General features: G+C 39.7%; 1 protein-coding gene across 4 annotated transcripts in view; it reads right to left on the reverse strand.

The window, feature by feature from the left end:
* Positions 1–559: 559 nt before the first annotated feature.
* The window catches only part of trim9 (tripartite motif containing 9), a 43,995-nt gene continuing 22,116 nt past the window's right edge, over positions 560–22,438 (reverse strand). The window contains exons 4-11 of one of the 4 annotated variants that reach the window (XM_005946054.3): positions 15,596–15,706; positions 14,299–14,452; positions 13,917–14,062; positions 10,801–10,939; positions 8,383–8,421; positions 7,119–7,368; positions 5,880–6,042; positions 561–5,199 (exon numbers count right to left, since the gene is read on the reverse strand). In XM_005946054.3, coding sequence (XP_005946116.1) covers positions 5,122–5,199; positions 5,880–6,042; positions 7,119–7,368; positions 8,383–8,421; positions 10,801–10,939; positions 13,917–14,062; positions 14,299–14,452; positions 15,596–15,706 — 1,080 coding nt within the window. In that variant the 3' untranslated portion in view covers positions 561–5,121. Of the gene's footprint in view, positions 5,200–5,879; positions 6,043–7,064; positions 7,369–8,382; positions 8,422–10,800; positions 10,940–13,916; positions 14,063–14,298; positions 14,453–15,595; positions 15,707–22,438 lie in introns of all 4 variants that reach the window. The other 3 variants (XM_005946052.3, XM_005946055.3, XM_005946053.3) reach the window with 3 other exon arrangements.

The raw sequence follows: 22,438 nt of genomic DNA on the forward strand, positions 1-22,438 counted from the left end.
AAAACTTAACTTTTTTATTCTTCAGATAATTACTGAGGAGTTAGAAAATCGCTAATTTGCTGTTCTGCGCACCTCATTATTGGAGTCAAATATAAAACTGAATTCTGAGCCACCAAGTGGCTAAAGGGGGTAATGCAACAGCTAAAACTTGGGGCTCTTCTGATACTTGTAAGAGAATTTGCAAACCGCTTTCCATTATTTATGTATGTATCCATATATTGTTATCTGAACAGGATTTAACAACAACCATTAACTATTATGATTTGTTCATAGCTCAGGCGCAGGAACTCTTCAATTGTTTTCAATGTAATTTTTGTATTCTGATGTTTAAATTAAAAATAAAGTAAATAAAATAAAGATATATAAAGTAGAATAAAATGGGACACTTGTGTAAAGTGCAAGAGCCTAAAAATTATACATAACAATGATGCTTCAAATTAAAACCCTATGTCTGATTAACTGACAAGGTTATGATTTTATTTGGGTAGACTCATCTCTTGGTTGGTTTTACTTCCTGTCTTTGTCTTTTCTCCTCTCATCTGTAATTGTCTGCCCCATCCTTATTGGCTCCTGTTACTCATTTCTCTGCAACTCCACATCTCAGCCTCTCTAACTACCCATTTACCCAACATATCTTAATCCACTCGCTGCTGTTCCTTTTGTTGTCTTTTTGCTTTCCTCATGTGCACATCTTCCATCCAGCCTTTTCAGCCTGCACTGAATCTGTCTTGCATGCCTCCCGAATCCTTCATTTAGGTTCTCATATCGACTACAAATAACATTAACACATTGTTCACACCTATTTATTGAATATTCACACATACAGAAAACACAGAGGCTCATATTATACTTCAAATCATCAGAATAATAGCAGTAATATGGTAATGATAGACACCGGAACAATCATAGTAATTATACTTTGATAAAATCATAGTAATACATTGATAAAATTCTCCACAGAGATATTTCAGGTTCACCGGAAATAATAATAAGCGATGACATTCCACTTCGGATCAAATGGGGCAAAAAAAGGAATCACTTTGGAGTTGAAATGAGGTCATAATGAAGGTAATACACACACATATTCACAGGCGCACACGCACACACACACACATAGACTGTATGTATGTACATTTGGAGATATAACACCCAGTGTCGCCCAGCGACTGAGTGCAGTCCTTTTAAGAAATAGTTTCCATATTTGGCGAGGCTTTACAGTAGACTTAAATCATCCCCGGGTTAATCTATTTAATGTTGTATAAGTATATATGGCTGGTTTAGAAACAATAAGTGTTACAATCACACACTTTTGAATGTCAGCACCCCAAGTGTTCAGTTCAGAAACACAGATTCAGGTCATCTTTTTAAATCAAAGAAGTTTAAATATTCTCACAGAATATTACACAAGTGTGCGCAATCTCACATTAGACATATGGAAAATGTCTCCGATGAACTATTTTGCTGAGTTAAAGCCACATTGTTCACGTGTCCTGGATTCTGAGGTTGTGTAATGCTTTGATAATGGCTGCACTTGTCTGCGTATGATTGAAAAGAAGCTCTCGTCGCTCAGTGACCCACTGCTGAATGCGTTATTTTCCGCTATCATAATTATGGCTGAACAAAGGGCTTACCTTGAAAAGCAGCCAGTTAAATGTTGCATAAATCAAAGCTTGAATTCAGCCTTGGAACGAAGGCTGTGCAGCTTGCTGAATGCTGCAGTCAGTATACATGCACGTACTCTGTCATACTGTACGTTATATTTTCTTTGTGCAGCCATTTTAGCAGTGCCACATGAATTACAATCACTGTAATTACACGGGACAGGAAAGGAGCAAAAAAATCAAACCTGACTGTGATTTTTCTCCCCAATGCTGTGGTTGTATCAGGTGCAAACATAATCACTGTTTCATTTTGCCCTTTCACGATATAAAAATATGTAGCAGCAGGTGAATTCAGGCATCGCGGATGTTACAGATGACTCTGCTGAAGCAACGAATCTAGTTCTTAGCAAAGTTTCATAAATCTTTTGGGTACTGAAGAGGGGGAAAAGGCACACCCATGAAGCTCAAACACAGGATAGCACCTTCGGTGTATGATGTATGTCTCAGGGCTACGATGCTCCAGGAAACTTTACAAGCAACCTGAAGGGGCAGCAGTTCCTTCAAATGGATCATTCTACATTTTGACTTGAGCATTGACTGGCAGCGTCTTGCAGTTGGTTGAATTCTGTAGCTCAGATACATTCATGTTCCTCTCAGGTTGATTTACCTTCTGGTGTGAGTTATCAGGCACACTGACCGAAAATTAAATCAGACTAACATAGGAGCTCTGAGCAGAATCTCATCATCCTGAAGGTTATGGTGTCCAATGAACTTTGCGGAAGAAAAAATTTGTAGCGTTACTGAACTGTTTGAACTTTCAAGTGTCTTGACCCTCATCATTAGAAATACAGTACCGACTAAGGTGGGTTGTCTGCCATCAATCCAGTCCTATGTTGTTGAGGGGCTCAGTGTAAAAATCTAGTCTTGAGCTACCCCTCTTTTCTTTATATCTTGCTTGGTTTGGACTCTGGGGAGTTCAGTCCATGACCGATAATTTTCCTGATGATGTGCGACTGATCTGTTGCCAGTCAGATGCTTTCCAGATGGTATTGCATGTTAGATCAAAATCTGTTGGTATCTGCTGTAGAGAGTTTTTTAGGCCTCCCATTTCGTCTTTTGATCTCCCTTTTTCCAATTTCCTTAAATGCTTTAAGGACACACTGCACACCATACCAAGATATGTCACATTTTCAGCTAATAGCTCTTTGGGAAACAACTTCCTGGTGCAAAAATACTATTTTTCATCTGCCAAACTGTGTTATGTTTAAGATATTTCATAGATTTAACTAAAAAAGTGGAACAAATGATGCGCTTTGTGACAGGCAACTAGTAACAAATTGCCTAAAAGTGGTTCTTTGTGTAGACACAGTATTGTTTCATCACTTAAGTTAGATGTCTTTTAAATGTTTTAGTGATAGGTCAGTGTTGAGAAGCTTAACAAACAAAAAACATTTTTCTCAAAATGGTCAAGTACAAGGGCTCAACTGAAAATGAGTGAAAAAGCAGCAAAGCCTTGAGAAAGTCTGGAGAACTATTGCTTTAAATATCTGGTTAATTGGAAGGAAAATGTAAAGAAATACAGGGGTGGCTCAAGAGCTTTGAATAGTACTGTACATCTGAGTCATGGTATGCATTTTCCAAAACAAACTAATATTTAATTTAACCATAATTTAAGAGAACTTGGAGGCAGCAGGGTTCATATTTTGAGGGAATCAGAGAGGATGCACATCTGTTTTGTCCCCAGGGGCCCCTAAACCAGTTGAAACTAATCATGATTTAATGTATTAGTAATTGTAGCTAGCTTCTAATACAATTTGGTGCTAATATAACTTTTTGACTAAAAAAAATGCAAACTAATGTCACTCACCTCAACCTTGTGTGCTTTTTTAGAGCTTGTTAGCAAGTGTTCACACTTTTGAGCTAAACAAAGTAAACATTATCCCTGCTAAACACAGCATGTTGGCATTTTCTTTGTCATAATGTCATGGTAACATTAGCACTTAGCATGGCTTAATCTAAATAAATCAAACTGCCGGTCTGACATTGTGGCCCACTGAGGAAGCCAGATGTGATGCCACAAAAACAGCCCAGCGTCTGCTTTCCTCTCCTGTTGCTCTCTAATGAAATTCAACTGAGAAGCTTCCTCAGCACGAAAACAAACTCTGAAGTACATTTTCAAGACGACAAAATGTTTCATTTCTTTCTGTAACAGCTATGTATCAACTGAAGGAAACATGAAGAACTTTCGTTGAAAAACTCTGAACATCAATAACTTATTTAGCTATACACCTCTTTGTAATAGATCATTTCAATAACAATAATAAAAAACTACCAGTACTCAATCACCTACATTTAAAAAAGCCAGAACTAAGCGAGCTGCTGTAGCACCTTATTCAAACTCACTTCTATATGATATATTAATCCAAAACCCGCTCTTTCCTGTTTTGAGAGCTGCACTGCAGAGAAAGGGTGCATGAAGGCCTCGCTTCCAGGAGTATCTCAGGCTGATACTGTAATTTTTCCTTTTTCTTTATACAAACGATACAGAAGGTTCACACAAGCTAAGCCACTAAGAAAAGCGTTTCATTTATACGAACGAGGATATGACAGTGACACGGCTGAGAGTCAGGCTATTGCTCTCGTCCTTGGATCGTTACGGCTGCTGACCCATCTCAACCAATCCTCACACGCTTTCATACACATGACCTCTCATTCTCCCTCCCTGTAAGTGTGTTCATGAGGAGGAAAATACATGTTTTTGAAAAAGAAAAGAGAGGGATGAGCATGAAAAATTGGATATATTGAAGTGTATGTGGATGGTATGATGGGGGCTCTTTTTTTTCTTATAAACTCATTTACAAAACAACACCACTTTCTTGGCTATCCACTAAATATGAAGCTACAGCCAGATGTGCCTTAGTTTAGCTTTGCATAAAGACAGGAAAAAAGGGAAATGGGCAGCCACACTCTATTTAAATATGTATATTTAAATCAAAATATTTTAAAAAAGGTTGAAAGTTGGCGCCCACGCTAGCTTCCTCCCCGTTGTTTTCAGTCTTTATGATGAGCTATGTTAAGATGGGCTCCATAATCCAAATCTAAGTCTTGGAAAAACAAAAGCAAAACAAATGAGTGTATTTCCCCAAAATGTCAAACTATTAATTGAAGCCCACATTATAAACACTTTTCTAAAAACATTCCAAGTCCATCAGCTGGGAAATTTTCTTCTTCAACCAACTGGAACACATCATAATATCAAAATACAGGGTACAGACAGCAAAGCACCCTCCATACGGACAGTGTCCCAAGGATGGACCACGAGTCCGGGGTTTAGGCATGATAAAGGCATGGCTCAGCGCTGGATGGGACCTCTTCCAGATTGCTTGGGGTCAGTTGGTCAGGAACAAAAGAGAAGAAGAAGGGAAGAAGGAGTTGGCGAGGGTATTAAAGAGTTTCTGACTGGCAGGAGGAACCTCGGGAAAGCTGGGGAGGTTTCCTTAAATCGGATGGTGTTGAGTTTTCAGCACACTGAGCCAGTTGGATCAGCCTCCCCAGGAGTGTAGAAGTCAGGGATGGGTAGACCAGTGTGCAGTGTGACCTAAAGAAAAACACATGTACACACAAATGGGTTACTAAACTAAATCGATTCAATATATTTTTCCTCCTCCAGGGGGAGCTGTGGAACTACTCCCTCAAAGCCGGAAGACTATTTTTCTTCCCTTTGGGAGGCATTTTGCTTCCTGTATACAGCACTACAAATGAGAAAACTGACTGGGAGCAAAAAAGAAATTCAAAGCTTCTCACTGATGTTGACTCTTTGAAGCTTTTTCTCTGTTAAGATTTAATCTCCCGAGGACATATTTGTAAAAGTTAGATAGTTGTAATGAATAATAACTGAACTCATGTGATGCTTTATTAATTCACAAGCAGAATCCTCACTTTCTGTTTGTTGCGGCGCTCCGGCAAAAGACAGAATTAGCAAATTAAACATCATCCCCCAGAGCGGCTCAGCACTTCCCCAGCATGAGAACAAATTTAAGACTGAAAGAAGAAATTAAAATCGAAAGGAAAACTATAAACTTGTTTTCTGCAATACCGTGCAGAGTCGGTTCATTATTTAGTCTCTGCAGTATTTGGATGTAAAAAATATATCCATTTTTACTTAATTTTTCGCCTTTATGCCTCAGTATGAACTGAAGTTTAAGGTTAGAGAGTAAATTCAGTTGGAAACAGATGATTGCAGTTACTTTGGTGCATGCATGGACTGAAATTTTCTACCTGGACGTTTCGGTTGAGGCTGATAGCGGGGTAGTAAGCGCCCTCCAAGCCTTCGAATGCCACTGGGCCCTGCTGCTCATCGTTCACGAGGAAGATGAGAATCCCACGTGTAAAGTCCAGCAGCACTCCTATTGTAGCTCCTTTAGTGATGCCACCGTCTGTCCTGTGTGGGCACAGGAAAAAAACCAAAGGATAACCGTGTTATTAATTTACCACGGTAACCCTCCAGTTCTGAGCTTAGATTTTCCATCAAAACATGGTAAAAAAATTAAAATCTAGCAGTGACTTATTTTGAGTCTTTGTCACTTTAGAGTCTGGATTCTTTCCAGCCTGTTAATCATATTATCAGTGCTCATATTTATCATGTAGCCTGTAACACTACTACTACTACTACTACTACTAATAATAATAAAAGTAACTACACCATGATCACATTTAAAAGCTATTTAAACATTCATTTACAGATGACAGACAGACATTTCGGTTGCTAGGATCAAAATTTGGCTTAAACAACATGAAATTGTGGTTTGGTCAGTCTGGTTGTATTATGTTGGTGTTTGGTGTGTTTAGTTGGCACACTTTAGGCCCCAAAGTACAAACTGAGCATCAATTAAATGGCACAGCCTACGCAAGTATCGTTAGAGCCCATGTACATCCTTTTATGGCCAAAGTATACCCATCTAATGATGGCTGCTTCTGGCAAGTTAACATAGAACGTCAAATCATCTCAATCTGAACATGGCGAAGAGTTCACCATACTTAAACAGTCTTCAGTCACCAGATCTCAATCCAATAGATCATCTTTAAGACAAATCTGCAGACACAGTGTGACGCTATCATGCCAATATTGTCCAGAATCTCTGGACAATGTTTCCATCTTGCAAAAAGGAATCTTTTTTTAAGTGAAGCATTTTCCTGCACCTACAGTAATCTTATGCTAGAAGTAAACTTTATTTTACTTAGTGGCCTTTTATCCTGTGTTATGACAGGACAGTTGAGAATTGACAGGGAAGCTTGGGGCAGATTTAAACCCAGGCCTCTGCAACAAGCTTAATAAGTAAAACTGGTGTCCCTTTTCTAAACACTATTATACTGTACATGTAAAAGCAGAAGACTTCCATTTGTGATCGAAGAAATTACATCTGCATTAGTACATGGACAATCACTTGTCACTTTCTTTATTACCTATTGGTGTGCGAGTTGTTGTGCATGAACCAGGAGCGGTTATTGTCCACATACATGGCCCAGGCTTTGTCATCCTTCCCTAGCATCACATCCTTCAGGACGTCACTCCGAGCGATGCCGAAGGCTGGGTCAGGGTGGTTGTCATAGCGGTCAACGGTCATTTCCCAGTAATGAACACCTCGAGAGAAAGCAGTGTTCCCCAAGACCACTCGGTCATCATAGCTGTTGCACGTCACCGTCAGGTTGTCGTTGGAGAAGATGATGTCAGGGTGAGCGGACGCCGGGTCAAAGGTGAACCAAGCAACTGCACAAAGGGAAATGCGTACCATTAGGCTTTTAGTGTTAATAATATCAGCGACTGCGAGATGAGAGGCAATGATCATGATTTTACAAACACCACATAAAACCAGAAGGTAAAGGTTAGATGAGGTGAAGTTACACTGTAAAAATATCTGAATGGAGGGAACAGTAATAACATGAAAGACAAGAAGAAGACTTACTATCATTGTTATGATCAAACACGATTAATAATACCTAAACTGTATACTTATACTACATAACTTAATCTGTAACTTAATAAGCTTAACCACTTTTAGATAATCAAACTTGTGTCAAACAGTCTGCAAATCTTAACCGGTTCCTGCACGGAAAAGCAGATTAGTTTGATAATTATGGGTAAGGAAATTGTTAATAAAATAAAACTTAACTTTAAAATACATAACTAGAAACTTCCTTCTAATAGTTATTATAGTAAGAGGTCAGTTCACCCAAACAAGAAAAGAAACGTGAAAGGTAAAAGACTCTGTGTGGATGTTCATTTAGACTGTGAACTCAAGCTTGCTTGAGCCATCTGATAACCTCCACTATCAGAGCAGACTCTGCTGTGTCGGTCTACACAAGTTAAATTTGTATTGTATTTAGGTGAACTGCTCCTTTTCTCTATTACAACACATTGCTTTTAAACTTCTTAAACCACATGCTAATGATAATTTTGCAATACTGCTTGACTCACAGCTGAAAGACACAGTAACAGATCTCTATGCAGGAAGGTAAACAGGCGGGCTTTTGCTGGGCTCCAGTGGACCTGCTTTTACTGGTGTCACCATGTGCAGCGACGTTCCATTACACTGCTTTATTTCCCGAAGGAAATAAAGCAAAGACATTTATTAGAGGCTTGTATTGCACGTTTAATAAGTGCAGCCCACAGAGGAGCAAACTGCCCACCTGCTGGGTTGAGTGTGAAGACCTCATTGATGAAACAAGCAATGGCCTGAAGGGGATCAGAGCAGAAACAGTGTGCAAGGAGAGTCATCCATACCTGTGCCTATAGACTGAATATCACATGGAGGGAGTCCAGCTAAAATGTGAAATGGTGGGGGGAGTGAAGAAGAAAAGAGGGAAAAGAAAAGAGGAAGAGGAGGAGAGCAAAGCGAAGCAGTGAAGCAGAGGGGTGGGAAGGGCGGTGGAGAGGGTAAAAAGCAGATTTGATCAGGGATCCTGGTTCAGCTCATTGGACATAAGACCAGAGGAGATCCCCAAAATGAAAACAAAAGAGCTCCTAGAAACAAACCACTGCAGACTTAGAAGGAACAACGAAGGAACAATGAAAACAAAGCAATTGTTCTGAATAAGAAAAATAAGAAAAGGACAATCTGATCTGGAAGAAGGGTGCAACAACACTGAAAACGTCTGAGTGGTTAGATCACTTTGTACGCCTCCAACAGCTGCTGAGTGCTTTCTGTGTCAGGTAGGGAGGCTGTCTGGGCCTTTCAGGTCCACTGATGGATGACAAGCTTCCCCGTCTATGCAGATTACCATTTAACTAATGGGAAAGCCGGTACATGGGTGGATTATACACAATCCAGCTGCTCCTCGAGGCCCCTGGGCTAAAAGGCGCAAAACACACCTTCGAACAGAATTCACATCCTGCTGCTGCCCACTGGATGAAAATCTTGTGTTTTGGAAGCCTTTAATAAATGTGATCATTTATTGTACTGCGTGAAATATAAAACAACAGAGGCTTTTTTCCGGATCTTTCAAATCCCTTTGAAACTAACTAACTCAAAAAGCCTTGTGTCAGTCTGAAGAACATCAAAGAAAGCAGATTTTCTCTGCAGACTTAATATATAATATAATGTAAATACAGCATAATAATGAAAATATAAGGGTTTAACCAAGCAGCAGCAGGTTATGATTTCTTTAGATTCTCTGGAGTTAAATCAAGATTTCTCTGGTGTAAACTCCCAAATGTAGAAAGAAATGTAACTGAACTGTGATAATCAGTAAAAAAAAAAAAGTAAGTAAGCCATTAGATTATATTACAAATGTTGTTAGAAACACCTGCCAGCTGTTTGCCAGCACGCAGATCTTCTTCATTGCATGACGTTACATTAACTACAACCACAGTGGTAACTACCCTTTTTTATGTTCATATAAAACACTTTGAAAATAATTCACTGTAACATTTCAGCTTATAATAATATCAATGGAAATACAGCCAACAGGATAAGATCATGCAAGAAAAGTGTCGGCATATTTGGGAAGATGTCAGCTGCACCTGAGGAACAAAAACATGAAGACAAACACGTGGGTGTTAAAAATGCTGAAAATATTCGCCTCTAAGAATAAATCTTGGTGGTTTGTAGAGCATCATAATTTCCAGGTTTCCATCTTGGGATAAAAAAGCTAACTGTGTGCCTTTTAAATTTTTTTTATAATGCTGTAATATAAACCTCCTCTCATTCATTTCCCCCACTTGTCATGGGAGCTACCAGTTCTTATATCATTAAGAACATCGGCAGTATTCTTTCTGTCAGCCGTGCTTCTCACCTCTTTAACTGCCAACACACATCTGCTCATTATGCCCCTAATTAGCTCCCCTTGTAGATATACCGACTGGCTTTTGGCTCCTGCCTGTTACTGCCTTACAGACACCTCTGCCCAGCTCCATTTGCTTTCCTCGCTTTGTTTCTTTGCTCTTGCCACCTGCTGGTATAGCTCGTTTTGAGCTGGCAGCATACGAGCCCGTTACCTGCAACATGGATATTTATGATATTGATTTGATAATGATATTTTGCCTAGCAAGCAATCTTGGTGTTTATTTTAAAGATCAATCTACAAACTGAGCAGGACATTTTACAGTGTGGTAATGACAGACTAAAAATAAAAGGGAAACGGCGAAATCTTAATGGAAGTGAAGCAAAAGTATCTGAGTATCTGAGCATTTGTAGCCAGAGGCTGCTCGACCAGTGGTGCACCCAACCTGGTTGGAAATTAAAATCACCAATAAAATATGGCAGCGCTGCAGTGTCCCACTGTGCAAGGACGTGCTGATGGTTTGACCATCTTTATTTATTGTGTATGATAAAAACCTAATTGCCAATGTTCTCTGTTCTCACTGTTTAAATGGAGACGTTGCAATTTCTCGTTATTTATCGTCTGACCTATACAATACACTGCCACTGATAATTAACTAATATCAGCGCTGGCCTGAGCAACCCAACATGTAGCTCTATTTTAAAAAGCACAGTGTTCTGAAAGCTTGCTTGCTCAGTAGCAAATATAAAATAAACGATGGCTGAATTTTGATTCTCTTTTTGCTCAAAACTGTCAGTGAGGTAGCGCTCTTAAAAAAACAAAACACCAATTCATACTTGAGTCTTTGCTCTTTCTAGATTCACAGTGATTTAAATTTACAGTGAAAACAAGAGGAAGAAGGAGATGAGGCTCAACGTACTCTCAGAGGTCTGCATGATCAGTGTCTTGCTGTACTGGCCGACTCCGCTGGCATTGAAGGCCTTCACCCTGGACTTGTACGTGCTGTTGAAGTGGAGCCCATCCACTGTGCAGATGGTCTCCGTCCCCACGTACACTTCCTGTAAAGACACACAGTGCTTCCTGTTATGCTGGCAGATGCATCAAGTGCGTAACTATGACACCAAAGAGAGTCCATTTCTTCTGGAGGAGTGTCCCATTTGAATTTGGTGGAGAGGGTAATAAGAGAGAATGCGAGCTTGTACAACTGAACGTGGGCACGGCAGCCCACACTTGAGTATAAATAGACATGGGGACACAACTCGCCAGGCTCAGCGTGGAGCTGCGTAGGTGTGACTCAGTGAATCAGAGAATAAAGGAGGAAGAGAAAACTTCCCTCAGAATTTTTTGGCATAGTGCTGCATCAGATGCAGGTACAGCAATACAAGGATTTTAGTTTATATTATAGAGACGCACAGACCAGATGGCAAATTAATATTTAAACACACACACACACACACACACACACACACACACACACACACACACACACACACACACACACACACAAACCCCAAACCAAATCATCACAGATGCTGCAAAACATTCGCCACGACTCTCGTCTTGGTGCGTTTGTGTTGACGATCACACGCTAACACAAAAAGTCTCCAGGCTGTAATACAATTTGGCAATGGCTCTCTACCAATTAGCAGTTAGCAGATACAGTTTGTGAATCAGTTGGCAGATTGGATGCGAATGCTCACCATGTTACTCCACACTTGTAATTAAGAAACAGACAATTACAGAACACGAAAAGAACTTGAAGGGTGAACGACTACGACCAGCTGCTTTTAGCTTACAGTCTGCATTTAGGACGTAAGTGTCTGCTTTTCATAAGTTTGAAAAACAAAACAAAACCGGATACGTTAAGAAATAGCTGCTATCCATTTCCAGTCTCCTTACAAACCACTGAGCAAAGCAACAGCTTCACAGTCAGAATCTGCAAGGGATCTCTGCGCAGCAGGGATGAAAAAGTCCAATATTTTTTGAGTTAAAAGCTCTAGTTACTGCTGCCGGGGGTGTGCGAAATACTTTAATTATGCTGCACCAGCTGCTATAATGAATATAATGGACATAGTGCTTCTTTTTTTGGAGTAATGAGAGGATGCTGACAGAAAGTGCAGACTAGAATATCGAAGATGAGATGTTTATGTATGTGTGTGTGTGTGCGGTTGGCCTTCGGGGATTCGCAGGCTGCTTTTTATTGGCTTGTGTTCTTTTTATTAAAGGAGACCTATTACACTCATTTCCGACTCCATATGTCCCAGCTCTGCATGATTCACAGTTTAAAAAGTCATTATTGATGTTATATCTGGGCATCAGCCTCTGTCTGAAACAGAGGGTTTGAAAGTGGGTGGGGCTTCTCTGCTCACAGCTAGAGTGTTGTGCCCAGGATAGCCATATTAGGAAACATGCTCCCACTGACATCATACAGGGCCAAGAACAGAAAAAAAGAACTGTGAGAAACATTTTTTGGGTCTGATCTCGTTATCCAAAAGCTGTAATAGTAAAGAGAACGGCTGTGCCATATCACACTGTCCATGTTAACATTGGTATAAACTTTTACATGGTATCAGCGTCCTGCGACAACATCAATGATATATCAACAACACAAGCCCAGACATGTCTGCAAGCAAGAGCAGGCCTTCATTACCCCTCCCCACCTCTTTATGTGTTTGTGTTCATATTCAACATTTGTTGTTTTTTTCGCTTGGGTTCTGGGTTAAATTATGCTTCTTTTTAAGATTTAGTCACTCCATATTTCCGTTTAATTTAAGTAAATATATATTCTGTTAAATGCCATTAACTGTCTGAACCTCAAGCTGGTTCATGACAAATATTTATAAAGGGACAGCCCCAAATAACTTCATCATCTATCATCGGAAATATCATTTGTTTGGAATATCGTGATATAGTTTTGAGGCTATGTCACCCACCTCTAAACAGACAAGTCCCCTTTTAGAAACAAATATACTGCTTAAACAAATGCAACACCTAAATCACAGAAGGAATTCGGTGAACGAAATACTGAAGTTGGAAATTTTTACTGACTTTTATTGAGGATTTTTTTTTTGTTTTTAATTAAGCAGCGCACATTTTTTTCCTAGGTTACATATTGGAGATTATATATAGAGGAAGATATGAGGAGCACTTTTATCTCTCTTAATTTGCTCTCTTTAAATGGAGACTCATACTACTAAAGAAGAAGATTTTGTTTTCCCCTCTCTTCTTCTTCTTCTGTTTTTAATTAAACATTGCTTTCTTGCCTGCTTACAAAGTGTGAGCCTCAGGGCTATGTTGAAATAAAACCACATTTATTCCGCAAACCAAGTAACATGACTCATTTGTTTCCAACTCCGCGAGTACTAATAAAGTTCTTGCCTTGGCGCTGCATCCTGTATGTTAATATCACTTTTAGGAAGCCTCCCAGATTGATTGTTGCGAGAATCAACAGGCCTACTATACGGAGGTTTAGAATTCAGACACAGATATGCTTTGCCATTGTACCCAGGGAATGGCTCAGGAGGTATAAGTTGCTGTCGTAACAAAGCAGGGGCTTCAGTGAATAGAAGCTTGGGAAGTATCTTATAGGATGGATTACATGCTAAACCTCTGTGAGAGTATGACGACTGCTTTGATGCCGGATCACGCTTCCTACAGGATCATCCTAGCGGTGGTACAAATGCTTCCTCCTGACGCCGTGTCATTCAGCGCCTTGTTACGCTAGGTCACGTGACGTGCTCTGTACGACTGTCACACATTAACTTGAGTGATTTCAGCTACAAAATACTGCTGCCACATTCCCCTGGCTGAGCCGGTGTCCTCCCTGGTATCAAATGATGGAGTCTTTGCCCAGACAGAAGGAAAGCATGTCACATAAAGGTGATTTATACTCTAGCTGATCTTGTTTTTCACTTTTTGTTTTGGGATCTAAATGTAAATATCACAAAAGTTCTCATTTAAAGAAAAATACTGCTGAAGCAGACAGATAAATTCCAGCCTGCAGGGACAAAACAGTACCTGCACAAGGAAACCTACCCTGAATGGCCCCCCGTTTCCATCGTCCAGCTCTAGGATGTATCCTTCCACGGTGATGGTGGAGAGTGGTGGCTGTTTCCATGACAATGTGGCACTGTTGTTCTGAGTGCAGCATTCCTCCAGCTGGAGCATGGGAGCAGCTGGGACTAAGAAGGGGACAAACGAGGCCAGATTACAGCCCACAGAGGTATGAAGAGACACACACTCACTCCCCAAGTGGATATAACTCTGCATTACAGCAAAGACAACTTTTATATGTATAAAAGGACACATAGTGAGAGCCTTATAATGTAAGAGTGTAAAAGTTTTAGATAGAATTTTGCACATTTAAGTAGAGCAAACAGTGGTTCTTAAAAAAATATCAGGCTCTCTGTCTGTGTACCTTTCATCTGTACAAAGTCCAGCTGGTGGATTGTTTGCAGGAGAGGTCCACTGTCCAGAGTGAGGTCAAAGTCACTGGTCATCCTGGGGGTTAGGGTCCCCTTTCCCCACTGACTCTCTGTCATGTGGACTCTCCGAATCAAAGCATCAGAGATCTGTGAGACACACAGTACAGATTAATCTACCGCTAAATCTCTCCCTGTTACTCATTAATAATAAGCCTGCCAGAACATTTCAGCCTCCGTTCAGATGAAGAAATGCAGATAAAGATGCAATGATCCATAAATGCAATAATGGGATTTTTCTTTTCCATCAAGTGTCTAAAAGGTTTCTAGTTGTATTCCAAAAAATGTTTTCAAACTTGGATAGTTTCTCATTAAAATTTAAAGAAAAAAAGTTATAATAGGTAAACTATGTTTTCTCCCATATGTCTCCTAATTCAGGTGTGTCAAACATAGGGCCCAGGGGCCAGAATCAACCTGGCAAAGGCTCTAATTTGGCCCCAATCTGGCTTTGGAACATACGAAGGGAGCCATAGATGAAAACCTTATGAAAAGGTTTACAGGTTTTCCTCCTGATAAAGATCTTCGCCTTTGCTATTCATACTACATTAAAGTAATTAAATAATAGATAAACATCTAAGTGACAGAAACGTTTATTCTTTCTTTTATTTCATTCTCTTTATCATCAGCATTTTGAATTTCGGATTAAATGCATAGTTAAATGTCTTTACACTGACAGAAAGGGGAGTTTCTCTGGTTCGACCCGCTTAAGATCAAAGACGTGGCCCACGACGTAAAATGAGTTTGTCATTCATGATCTAATGAAGAATTTTGAATGGTGTTAAAATCACTTGCTGAATAATTAAGATATCAATTTAAAAAGGTCACCAAACACGTAATGCTTGACTGGTGTCACAAGTGTGACACAGCATTTGCTCATCACCTCATCAGAACAAAAACGTCAGTTAGAGGCAGCTTTAGAAAGAAACATAAAGTTTTTTTTGCCTTTAAACAGATGTCAAGCAAGGTTTGATTTTAATAAGGCAAAATTGTTCCCCTAAAAAGCAGAGCTTGGAAATATTTGGTTTCTTTGGCAAACCATCATTTACGTCTTTCTAATGAAATTATGGATCAGTTTTCCAACAGTTTAATTCCAGTAATAGCCGGAGAAGTTACTTTTTGATGTCAGCTGGAGGTGTTGTACCACCTTGTTTTAAGAAATCTTTCGTCCAGTTCTACTTCATTGTTTCAGCTGTAGCTTGTAAAAATAAAAAGGACGTCTTGTGGCCATCTTACCTGCAGGAAACCACTGGGGTCATTTTCCTTGATGACTTCCAAACAGTACTCCATCAGGCCTGTGGTCTGACGCAACTTTACTGTACAGTGGGAGATTTGATCCCGCACCACCTGGAAAAACAGGGGGAACAGAAGAGTAAACATGTATAATACACTTACAGTTCATAATCACAAGCTAATCGTCATCCATAGAAGAAAGACAAGTAATGAGAAGAAGGATGGATATAGACAGACCTAAAGAAAACAAGGAAAGAGGGGAGAAAAAGCCAGAAGTTCAGACAAAAGATTAGGAGCAGGATCGTCAGAGTTATTGATTGAGTAACTCTTTTTCTCTTGAGACACAGATTGAGGGAGGAAGAAGAGGCTGACGGGACACTAGCAAATGATCCTGTAACTGACGTTAACGGAAGGAAAGTGACACTGTGTTTTCACACCCGGGCAGCCTGAACAGTCATCAGTAGTTACATCACAGACAGGGATGAGGAAAAAGTTGCCCTAAAATATCTTTATGAGTGATGACACGGCTCTGAGATGCATTCAGAGTTTTCAGATTTTCTGCCCTGTATTAGTCGTTTGATTTAACAAAAAATATAATTTGGATTAGCTCCATTAATCCTAATCGAGGGGACAGGAACAGAAACCCTTCCAGAGTAACATGTCGTCTAGAGATTCCCTCTTTCTTACCGAGACTGATGTCCGCAGCTTCTTTGCAACAGTGTGAAATAAACACAAGTGCTGGACAGGGGGTTGCTAGGAAACAGAAACTTCACCGCCACAGCTCCAAGGCTGAATGGAGAGGAAAATCCTTCCTGAAGCCGTTTGCCGACCAACAGAAGATGATTTACTGATGACTGCAGTCAGTGCACGCCGATACGCAATACTGTACCATAGGTGCACAGTGACTGCAATGGAATTACACCTCATTATATGTGAATTAAATTGCCTCTTGCTGATATAATCAGTTTTTATTTTACTGTGATTATTTAAGGAACCATTTCAGAAGAAGCCAACTGTATGTGGTTGTTTTAAACACTGCACCATTTTAGGATGATAATCCGTTCAGAGCATGAGAGATGACTTAAGGGATGCCCTCTGAATGGGATCATGGAGACAGACAGTGAAGAGTAAATCCCAAACACGGCATGATAATTCTTTCTTTTTTGTAATTTTCAAATTTTAACTGAGAATTGAGACACATGGAAATAATTTTTATGGTCTGGTATTGTTTTAGGTCTTTAGTGTATATTAATGAATATCACTATTTGTCTATGTGCTACACATTTCCTCCTGTCTTGGGCTTTTTCCCACCACCATGTGATTGCCTGATTGTTTGCACATGTTTTCAGTTACGTTTGTTTTTCTTGTGCCTTTCCCTCTCTTTATAAATATGCCTGCCTGACCTTGCACACCTCCTGTAGGCTTGGCACTTCACTGCGTTCATTTATCTTCCAGTCTGGATTTTTGTTGCATATTTTCTCCCCTGCAGCGACTTCAATTCTTTATTCCTTAATTTCGCGAGCTCATTTAAGTTGGTTATATTTTGCAACCTCCCACCTGTGTCCCTGGTGTGCCGGATTTGGGTCTTATTGTGAACGCACATGAAACACATCTGATGCAACAGTCTCAGAAGCCCAGTAATGTCATGAAGCATTTAGAGATTGTGCAGTCAAAGCCAACGTGAGAAGATGTAGCCAAAAGGGGCGGATTTAGAGGTTCAAACTTTCTAACCCTCCTTCACTGAAGCAGACACACATGAGTCTTGTGCATAAATTTGCAGCAACAGTGAACAAAAACAAAGTATGTGGTCCTGATTGGAATAGGAGTTTGCCAGCAGACTCAAATCTCACTTTTACTCACATTTCTGGATAGTTATTGCATGGCAGCCTACCTGACTCCATGTTAACTGTTCTATTGGTGCCTTTAGTCAAGGACAAAACTGGTCAAATATCCACCTTAGAAAACTACAGCCCAATTTATCTGGGTAGCATACTGTCAAAAATATTAGAAAGAATCTTTTGGGGATAGGCTTTGAGAATATAAAACAACTATTGACAATTAATTTGCTTTAAAAAATAAAGCACTAATTTGTGCATATATGCTGTGTATATGTGGTGCATTTATGTGCTTCTTCGATGCACCAAAGGTTTTGACCGTGTTAATCATAGTTAACTATTTACTAAGCCCCCTCATATCTGATAAGGATCTTGCATTATTAGTATTCATATCAAACTATGCATGTCCAGTGGGGAAGAAGTACAACCTTTCCTCGTCAAATTTATATGGATGATCTTTCTAAAACACTAAACAAGCAGAATACAGGATACATGATGGGGGAGAGCCTTATTAATAATTTGTATGCTGATGATTTAGTTGCTTTGTTCCTTATAGAGCTGGCTTGCAGCAGCTGCTTAGAGTCTGCTCAAACTATGCTTTGCAGTATGATATGAAATTCAACTCTGAAAAGAGTGTAGCAACGATCACATCAACTTACGGAGCCCTGCAGGGGACATGGGAGAAAAAAATATTAAGACGGACTTTTGCGAGATCTCGCAAAACTAACTCAGGATCTCGCAAGTTTGTGGTCAAAGGCTTGCACCCATTTGCCACAGCAGATGCCCCCGATTTCACTTTGGTAAGTGAATGTGTTTAATTGTAGGCAGGACATTACTGGATATTCTTGTGTAATTGCTACAGAATAATTTATGTTAAACTTTGTTATTGCTACAGGAGAATATTTATTTTATTATTTTACATATACATTTTTTTTCCTGGGGACCCTGTGACACCCCATTGAAGAGCCGTAGGCTGTGGATCTCTTAAGATCTCACTGTTGGGTTTGTAAGGCCATGTTACTCCTAAATTTCTATCTTGTTCAAAGAGAAGATATAAAACAAAGTTCTAAGCTAATCGACCTTAGTGTTCTCCTTTTAAAAAAAAAAAAGAATCGTTAAACAGAATCGAAAATGGAATCGGAATCGTTAAAATCTTATCAATACCCATCCCTAGGCATCACTGTTTGATAAACACTTATTTACAGATATGGACTGCACTGCACGGAAATTCATTTAGCAATTTTACAAACAGCATCACTGAAGATAATAATTCCTAAACGCTTTATACTGATAATCCTGGTATCCTAGGCAGTTTATATAGCAAGTTTTATCCAGTTTTATCCAGATTGATTAAAGCATCTTTAGGGAACATACATCATTATAGTAAAATAAAATGCCCTTAGTTTGGCTTACTCTAAAAACTATTCAACAATTCACTGGATACTCCTAAAAATCTTTGGATTTGTGTTTTTAAGCAAAATCTCGAGATCGGTCAGCCCTGCTCAGGTGACATTACAGATTCTAGTAAAAATATCTGCAGCGTTTCATCCTTTTGCTGGGCTTTAGAAATGAGCGAGCACTTACAAAGCCTTGGTCCATTCCTACTGAGGCGGCGTGAACTTAAATGAACCAGATTTAAAAATTCGGCTCCACCTCTGACGTTCATACAAATGACAACAAAAAGCAGGCTCGACCGCTTGCCTGGTGAATTAATATTTACTAGGACACACTGAATCATTTTCAAACAACTCTCTGGAATGAATCAACGTTTCTCTCTCTGGTGAGAGAAGATTTCATTTCACCTCTGACAGTTCGGTTTACATTTCTGTGGCTGAAGGCCAAACCATCCCTGCTGTGGCAAGCTGGAACATCCACAGCCCCGCAGTGGCCTGGCAGAGCTCCAGGAAAAGGCTTCTTACTGCTGTCGCTGCCTGCTTAACAATCACTTCACCGTCCCTTGTCTGCATGTGAAATGTTTTAAATTCAGTGTATAAAGAATATCTCTCTTCAAGGTGCAAAAGAAGTGCTGCCAGCTTTCATTACATCCTTCCCTTATTGTCATCCTCCTCTTTTCTCTCTCAGATTCGATGCTCCCTAACAGCTTCTCTCAGCATTCTAGCCATCCTCCCTGAAATCTGCTTTAAATCAGCTTCCCAATAAGATATAAAAACTGCCGCCGGCAATAGTGCTCTGCCAGATGATCTCCGGATAATCAGCGCAGGGAAGATTCATTCGTCTGAATTTAACCGAGAATGAAGGGGCTGCAGCAGCTTGTGGTGGGACGGCAGTGGAGCAAATTTAGCATCTTGATGAGAGAAATTAATTGAGAGACAGAAAAAGAGAGTGAGAGATGGTGGATTGAGAGCCAGAAAACACAGTGCAGGACAGCGGTAGAGGAAGGCAGAGTCTGCTGCGTTAAGTGGGCCACAGTCTCTGCACAGCGGATACAAACTGTGTCCTCTCATGTGGCTGGTAGGGTGATCAAGCACTTTGTCACAGAAGCTCCACAGTGATGGTAAAACAACAGGAAACCGAGGGATGATGAAAATGTAAGACAGTGATAGTGCTAAAACAAACAGCAGTTTTGATAGCACGTTTGATTTCTTCATGGTAGGAAACACTGAGAAACGTGTTTGCAGTGGAACAGCTGCTTATTAAATAAATGAGCACATACTGGAGTCACAAATACTACCTCATAAAAACACACTAAAGACACATTTTACATGGGAAATGCACTGGAAACTACAAACCTCATTCACCTATTCATACAACTGCTTTTTTAACCTAACATCCACACACTCACACTCTGATGGATGCATCGCGGGAAACTCTCTATCTTGCCCAAGGAGCTGGGGATCAAACCTATAACCTTCCGGGTGGTGTATGACTGCTCTACCTGCTAAACCACAGATGCCTTAAGATGCAATAACTGTTCTGTAGTTACTTCAGCAGTTACTGTTTCTCTGCGTTGTTAGCTGCTGAGGAGGTAAAGCTTCTTCTACCATTTTCTATTTGTATCTGCTGTAGTTATTAGGCCACTGCAGCACTTGTGTCTGTGAGATACTGTGGCTGCAGTCTTTGAAACTGTCCCCTTCCAGGACACAGGATAACATTTGTAGACTGACAAAAGGGGTGTGTATGACAATCATTAAATGAGGGTCAAATATAAAAGAACACACAGAAAAATAGTTTGTTATTAGAAACATTAAACATTAAGGTGTGTGTGTGAGGATATGCTGCACAGTGCAGTGACGATAAGAGGAAGTGACAAGTGCCACATCCACTGAAAATCAGCTGTCAGTGAGAATCTGTTAGCGTTTACTATTAGAACTGAAGCAAATACAGCAGTAAGCGACCCATGCATACATGCATAGGTCAAAATAACAGATTTGAAATGCATTTTCTTTACTGACTGATCTCAATTATTTTCTCTTGTTTTTGCAGAAGTCCACACGACAGACAAAAACCCAAACATGTTTACCCTGGAAAACCAGTCACGCATTCAGAATAATAATAATAAGCAACTACCTTCAACAATTTTCAAGCAAAACTACTGCCTAAGTTTCATAGTTATAGCTTGAGTATAAGACTATTTTCATCACTTTTATAGCGCTATAACTGTCATGGTCTTGGATCTCAGAACAAGGGTTGTGAGTCAGGAATTTCTTTTTCTGTGTCTTCATTATGGTTTGATGCTCTCAGGTATTACTGGCTGAGGGTCTGTGTAGCATATTGTTGTATCGAAGCTTTAGTCATACCTCAGGGTTTTTGAGGTTTCTGGAGTTCTTTGTGTTTTGTTGGTTCTGTTAGGGTTCATAGTTCTTTTGCTTTTAGTTTTGGCTCATGTTTGAGTTTTTTTTCTTTAAATCACATTTTAGTCCAAGATCGATTTCTTTTTGTGTCTCTACTCTTGGTTGGTTCATTTACTGTATATAATTGCACTTGAGTCTTTTAGTTTTCTTTTAGTATTAATAGACTTTGTTATTTGAGTTTTTCTGTTGTGATTTGGTTTATTTTTCCTAGTTTCCGCGGTGTTCCTCATGTCATGTTCAGTGCGTGTTTATTGACTCCGTTATTTCCTGTTTTAGACAAATAGGGTGTGTCTCTTGAGCATTAATATGAGTTTTACTTCCTGTCTCTTTGTCTTGATTATGTTCTCCTGTGTCTCCTTCCTAATTAGCCCTCTCTGTGTATGAATAGCACTTTCTTCCTTGCAGTCTGAGTTGGCTTGCCTGTTGTACTCGCCTCTTCTAGTTTCTCTGTCCCTGCGACCACTACAAACTTTTATACATATTAACTAGCTATTTAAAATGTTTATCTATTATCCATCTATTTTCTTTTGCTTATCCGGTTTACGGTCACAGGGGGCCGGAACCCCCTCCAAACGGCAAAAAACCAAGGGGGAAAAGCAACCCGGAAAACCACCCAAGCCGGTGAAAGGCCTGATCAACCAATAAAACAAACCCGAATCCAATTTTCCCCCCATACTAGCAAATGGTTTCAACAGGTTGTTCATAGCTTACAATGTCAGTTGTTCAGCCATACTTTTAACGAGCTATGACAACCATTTTTTTCATTACTTACACTGATATAATTATAATTATAATCTTCTGAGTGTCTTTTTCTACTGCCTAGCCATTACTTTTTACTCAAACTTATTCAGTTCCAATCAATTCTTAAATGGTAATTCTGGCTTTTGTTGTAGATTACCTCCAGACTACTGCAGAAGTACCCCTTGAGATACAGCCCTTGTTGGGAATCTCTGAATTAAACTCTTAATAGAAAAAGCGATCATATATCTTAAACATAAATAGCCTTTACATCTAGAGTTTCTTGTCTTGATTAGTTCTCTATTGATTGTCAGGATCTGACAGAAAAGATACAACTGTAGTGGCGAGTAAGACCCTTATACAACATTAGCAGTCTCAACATTAACAAGTAATCCTCCCACACTGAATAACCTTCAATAACAGGCTCTGCTGCCTATCTCGCTGCAATGAAAACTGTCATT

Source organism: Haplochromis burtoni, unplaced genomic scaffold (assembly GCF_018398535.1).
Source record: "Haplochromis burtoni strain Fernald_Lab_line unplaced genomic scaffold, NCSU_Asbu1 Contig_435, whole genome shotgun sequence".
Classification (NCBI taxonomy): domain Eukaryota; kingdom Metazoa; phylum Chordata; class Actinopteri; order Cichliformes; family Cichlidae; genus Haplochromis; species Haplochromis burtoni.